The sequence below is a fragment of the Genypterus blacodes genome, unplaced genomic scaffold (genome assembly GCF_046128005.1).
Source record: "Genypterus blacodes isolate CSIRO-AG114 ecotype Tasmania unplaced genomic scaffold, CSIRO-AGI_Gbla_v1 ptg000195l_1, whole genome shotgun sequence".
NCBI classification, from domain to species: Eukaryota; Metazoa; Chordata; class Actinopteri; order Ophidiiformes; family Ophidiidae; genus Genypterus; species Genypterus blacodes.
Window position 1 is genome coordinate 1,582,152 of NW_027466995.1, and position 4,948 is coordinate 1,587,099.

The following is a 4,948-nucleotide window of genomic DNA, read 5'->3' on the forward strand; positions in this document are numbered from 1 at the left end:
AAGCTGTTGATGTTTGGTTTGACAGGGATGAATACAGAGTTTATGGAGTAAGGAGTGGTTTACAAAAACACATAGTGAGAGATGTGCATGTGTGTGTGTTAAGTCTTTTGTTAGTGTAATATCAAATACAACTTATATTGCAGGTGAGGTGGTAAAGCTCTAATCATAATATTGTTGTTGATACTGGGGGTTCTCCCTTGAATAAGTGAGTTCATCTCTCAAGTAAAATGTATAAAAGACCAAAATAAAGTTGTTCATATCTCAACTTCTTCAAGAAATTTATTATTTCTAACTGTGGATTTGTAGAAAAAGTAAGAGTCTTGGAGCTAAACAGTGATGTACAGAAAATGCAACACAAAACTCATTCAAAAACATTTTTCAGTCTTTTAATGATCATCCCCTCATACAGAATATGACATTGTGGAAACACACAAAAGGATATTCTTTGTCATTTTAGTTTGAGTTTAATTTATACATTTGAAAGCTGATGGTCCCTTCAGTACTCCGTACCCCGATTGTGTGTACTTATCGTGTACTTATTATCTACTTGCATTCTTGCACATTTCTTTATTTCTTTATTTGTTTGGGTGATTTCTGATTTCTAGTTCTTGTTTTCATGCAGTACTGTAACTGTTGCACAGTAATTTCCCTTGGGATAATAAACTTTCATCTTATCTTATCTTAGTATATGCGTAAACTACTAACTAATAATAATTTTTTCACTGATTCAATAAAATAACACATTTATTTTGTATAATTCACTGTAACTTTAGCAGGGGGGATTAAACAAATCTCCTCAAAGTATTTTAACTGCACGCCAAGTCTCACAATGTAATTTATCTCAAATTTCAAAGTAACACATGTATTAAATCATACTGTATATCTTTAAATATATATCCAGTCTGATCACTGATTTTATTCCTTTTTAACCCTTACCCTACTTTTGTTGTCATGGCAATTTCACTATTTCCTGTTTTAAGGACATTCAGTACAATCTACAGGAGAAGATAAACCTGATCTGCTGACTCTTATATGAATGCACTCTAGTGGCCACACAGAACATTTTCAAAGCTCTTTGCAGTGATTTTGCATTAGCTGAATAGATCACGAGTTCACCCAGTGTTTATTTATCATTAATCATTCATCATTGTATGTAAACTTGGGTACAGCAAAGCATTTGATCTCTTGAAATGGCTGGGTGATAACACAGAAAACAGGCTTATCCTCATATGTTAGATAAAAAATATGTGGGGGATAAGTTTTAGAGTGTGAATTCATAGACATGTGACCTGTAAAAAATATTGATGATTTTTTAAGTTCCCACTGATGGCAAAGCACAGTGCATAATGTCTGATAGGATTTGGATGCTGGAGTGGCGTGGGACTGGGACTTTCGGGAGCCGTCTCTCAGCCTGGAGACATTGATCCTCTAAGTGAGATAAAGAAAAAAGGCTGTGCATTGTTTAGTTTTCTCAGATAACTGTGGTTCATACCAATCAAACCAGGTGTTAGTTGCTATTTGTTCATTTATTATGTCTATTTGAATCCAACACCAGTTTGATGTTACTTGGAATACATGACAGTAAACTGAGTGATGCAATAGATTTAGTGGAATATTTGACATCACATCATACTCCAGACTGACACAGAGAGTTAGTGACATATTCCAAATCTGTTTTAATGAGTGTCTGCTTGGATCACACCTGTATTTCATAGCAGAGAGGGAAGATCGATGACCTATTAGGGTTAAAGGTCACTACATCTCCATACAGCTCGGCCAAGGCCTGGACATGTTAAACTGTTTGACAAGCTTGCCGACACGCTTTGACACAACTAATCACTGTACTGAGGCTGTTGTGTGTAGCGAGAGCTAAGTGTCCTATTAATCACTGCATAATTACCTGCCTTTGTTTCTGCTCCTCTGCATGCAAAAGGAAAAAACAAGCTGCTGATGGGCCTCAGCTCGTGTTTTACATTTCGCTACTATTTGTAAGTTAATATTTCTCTAATCTATTGTTAGTTGATTGATGTTCATCACGTGATGAAAACTGACCTGAAAACAAATATAAAGACAAATATTTAGGATATGCAAATAATAAAGTTTAGACAGATACATGCATTTTTTTTGTTTGCAATTAGTTTTTATTGAAGCAGACATTGTACATGACATTGCGCAGGTAGTTGTAGGATATTTTGGAGATCATTTTTTATATAGAAAGAGGGGAAAGAGGGGAGAAAGATAGAGAGAGAAAAAAGGAAGGTTGTATTATCACTACTATTGTTTATACGTAGACCCTGGGGTAGAGTACAAGTAGATCGGAATTGCAGATAGATACATGTATAACAAAATCATAATTCAGATCGTGCACAATTTAATGAACCTTGAAAGATACAACATATGTATGTGGTTCATATGTCAACAATACCTGACCAACACAGAGAGCTATGTCACCATCACAGGCACAAAAGAAGACAAATATCATTGGTGAACATTAACATTTGAGATGCAAACACAATTTGCTTGTCTTCTTTTATTGTTAAGTAGTTTCAATGAGTTGCACGTTCCCAAAAAGTGTAATGTGGTCATGTGCCAATGACCTTGCCATCACTTTGATAGGGATTAGATGATAATGGGGGGCTGGGGAGGCACTTTGGTCAGTACACCACTGTTAACCAACAACACTCAAAGTTAAAATGTACCACGCCCCAACACACACACACGCACACACATAATCAGCACCTTTTCTTGGGGGAGGGCTTACATTGGCCTTCTGGGGTCTTGGGTGAACATATAAAAGGCACCCTGATACACCTAGGAGACAGCTTCACAGCCCCTCAGTGAAGGATCACACACATACTCACACACATACTGAACACTGTCACCCATTAGAAAACTAGTTTTTGTACCAGGAGCTTGACTTTGGTGCTGCAATGTGGAAGGACACCAGCATTGGTAAGTACATCTACTCTCTTTACAAGGGAAAGCAGTGACTTTAGTGTGTTAAGATCAAATTGACTAATCTATGTTTAGTCTGCTTCCTTAAATCAAAATTTGTAGCTATGATCAACATTTGTGTTAATTCTCTGGACATCCCAGCTCTGGATGATTAGTTTTTAATGTTTAGTGATTAGAGGTTTGCCAATAACAGCAACGTATCTTAAAGTGTTACAGTATTGCATGGTATAAACATAGATTTTCATGCAATAATGCATTCACAAACTTTAACAAAAATTACTATATAATAATAACGACAATAATTTGCATTTTAAAATGCATTAGTGCAGGGATATGTTTTTTCACTTGCAAAACAGTCCAATTCATGCCCAGAACTGTAAAGGAATCACTGTAGATATTTGGTAATGTTTTGAATTCAGAGCAGGTGGATAAGTGAGAGGAAATAATTCTTGTAGATCCTTGTCTGATGTTGGAACCTGCTGTCTTCTCTCTTTTAGATGATGGCAGATCAGGAGCCTCTGGTTCTGGCTCTCGCAGTGCCAGCCGCAGGAAGAGGACCAGCTTCTCCAAAGATCACGTGGAGCTCCTTCGTGCCACCTTTGAGACGGACCCGTATCCTGGTATCAGCCTCAGAGAGAACCTCTCCCAGACCACAGGCCTCCCAGAGTCCCGCATCCAGGTACACAGCAAACCCACTTAATATCAAAACTACACATTATATGCTTCTTATTCCATACTGTGAATCCAATATATGTTCAAAATCTTGCTAAAAATTGTTCTGGCATCCTGTCTTCTTGCATAGTTAATGACAATAGCAGCACTTGAAAATATAATAATAATATTATAATGTGAGAGAGATATCAGTATAATATAGTTTTAATTTAATTTGAGATTTGGATATTGATGCAAGAAGCCATGCAGGGTGCACAGGAAGATAAACACACATGCACACACATTGTCCTGGGATTTGATGCCATAATGACACCTTTGTTTTCAACTGCACCCTACATAGAATACTGCTACCTCATCACTTTATTCCTTTATCTATATGGGTGACACACGCTGTTTTATCAGCATCTTGTTTGTAGTGACCAGTTCTGGTTCTCTGTAGCCCACGTTTGCTCAGAAAATGATTAACAGGCACACAGAATAGACTGCACTGCTTATCTGTTTCGCTTTCAATCTAAAGTCCTCCTTTCTGTCTCTCCTTCCTGTCCAGGTGTGGTTTCAGAACAGAAGAGCTCGGACCCTGAAGTGCAAAGGAGCCAAGAAAGGGCTGTGGCACACTGACAGCCCCACTCGGGATTCTCACACGCCACCCCACACTGTAGCCAACAGGGGCCTGGGAGCTGGATCGATTACTTTGCCATCTCAAGGCCCTCCACCGGCCTATCACACTCAGATCAAAGAAGAGTTGCAGGAAGCCTGCTTCTATGGACAATGTCCTCCAATCTATGGCATCCACGAGGAGCGTGGACACTATGGCTCCATTTATGGACACCAAAAGCCCAGAGCACCTGGAAACACGTCTACCCCAGCCATGAGAAGCAGCAGCTGGGTCCAGCCAGGTACCCAAACCCCCCCTGTCCCACCACTATGGTGCCCCTCTCCCTTGGATGTGAGAAACTACAACGTGACCCCCAGCCAGGCAGCACCGTACATGCACCCTGGATCCAAAGAGCAGCAGCTGTACATGGCCCCCAGAGCCTCAACCTCCCAGTCCTCCACGCCGGACACCCACGATTCTGGATACTGGGAGGGCAACGTGGACAACAGCCCGGCACTTGGAGGTCATTTCTCCCAGTTGGACAATTCCTGGAACGGGGGGGCTCCTGAAGGCTGCAGAGAGTCCGGACGCCGAGGACGGGTCCAGCCTGCCCCACTGCCTGAGCTTTCCTTGGAGGAGATTCTGGGTGAGCTGGATGAGGACTGGATGGGAGGAGACGCTATGGACAGCCTCTCCACTGAGGAGGACATGCCATTCTGTTTATGA

The 4,948-nt window shown here is 40.4% G+C and overlaps 1 protein-coding gene across 1 annotated transcript; it reads left to right on the forward strand.

The window, feature by feature from the left end:
* The first annotated feature begins 2,930 nt into the window (after positions 1–2,930).
* mxtx1 (mix-type homeobox gene 1) lies at positions 2,931–4,948 on the forward strand. Its single transcript, XM_076169286.1, has 3 exons — positions 2,931–2,952; positions 3,453–3,634; positions 4,175–4,948. The coding sequence occupies exons 1-3, from the start codon at positions 2,931–2,933 to the stop codon at positions 4,946–4,948; spliced, it is 978 nt and encodes a 325-aa protein (XP_076025401.1).

What these genes read in the sequence shown, in the direction of transcription:
- mxtx1 (XM_076169286.1), top strand. Translation starts at nt 2,931, where the DNA reads ATGTGGAAGGACACCAGCATTG. An exon ending in GTGGAAGGACACCAGCATTG is followed by an intron (nt 2,953 to 3,452) that starts GTAAGTACATCT and finishes TCTCTCTTTTAG; the next exon opens with ATGATGGCAGATCAGGAGCC. An exon ending in TCCCAGAGTCCCGCATCCAG is followed by an intron (nt 3,635 to 4,174) that starts GTACACAGCAAA and finishes CTTCCTGTCCAG; the next exon opens with GTGTGGTTTCAGAACAGAAG.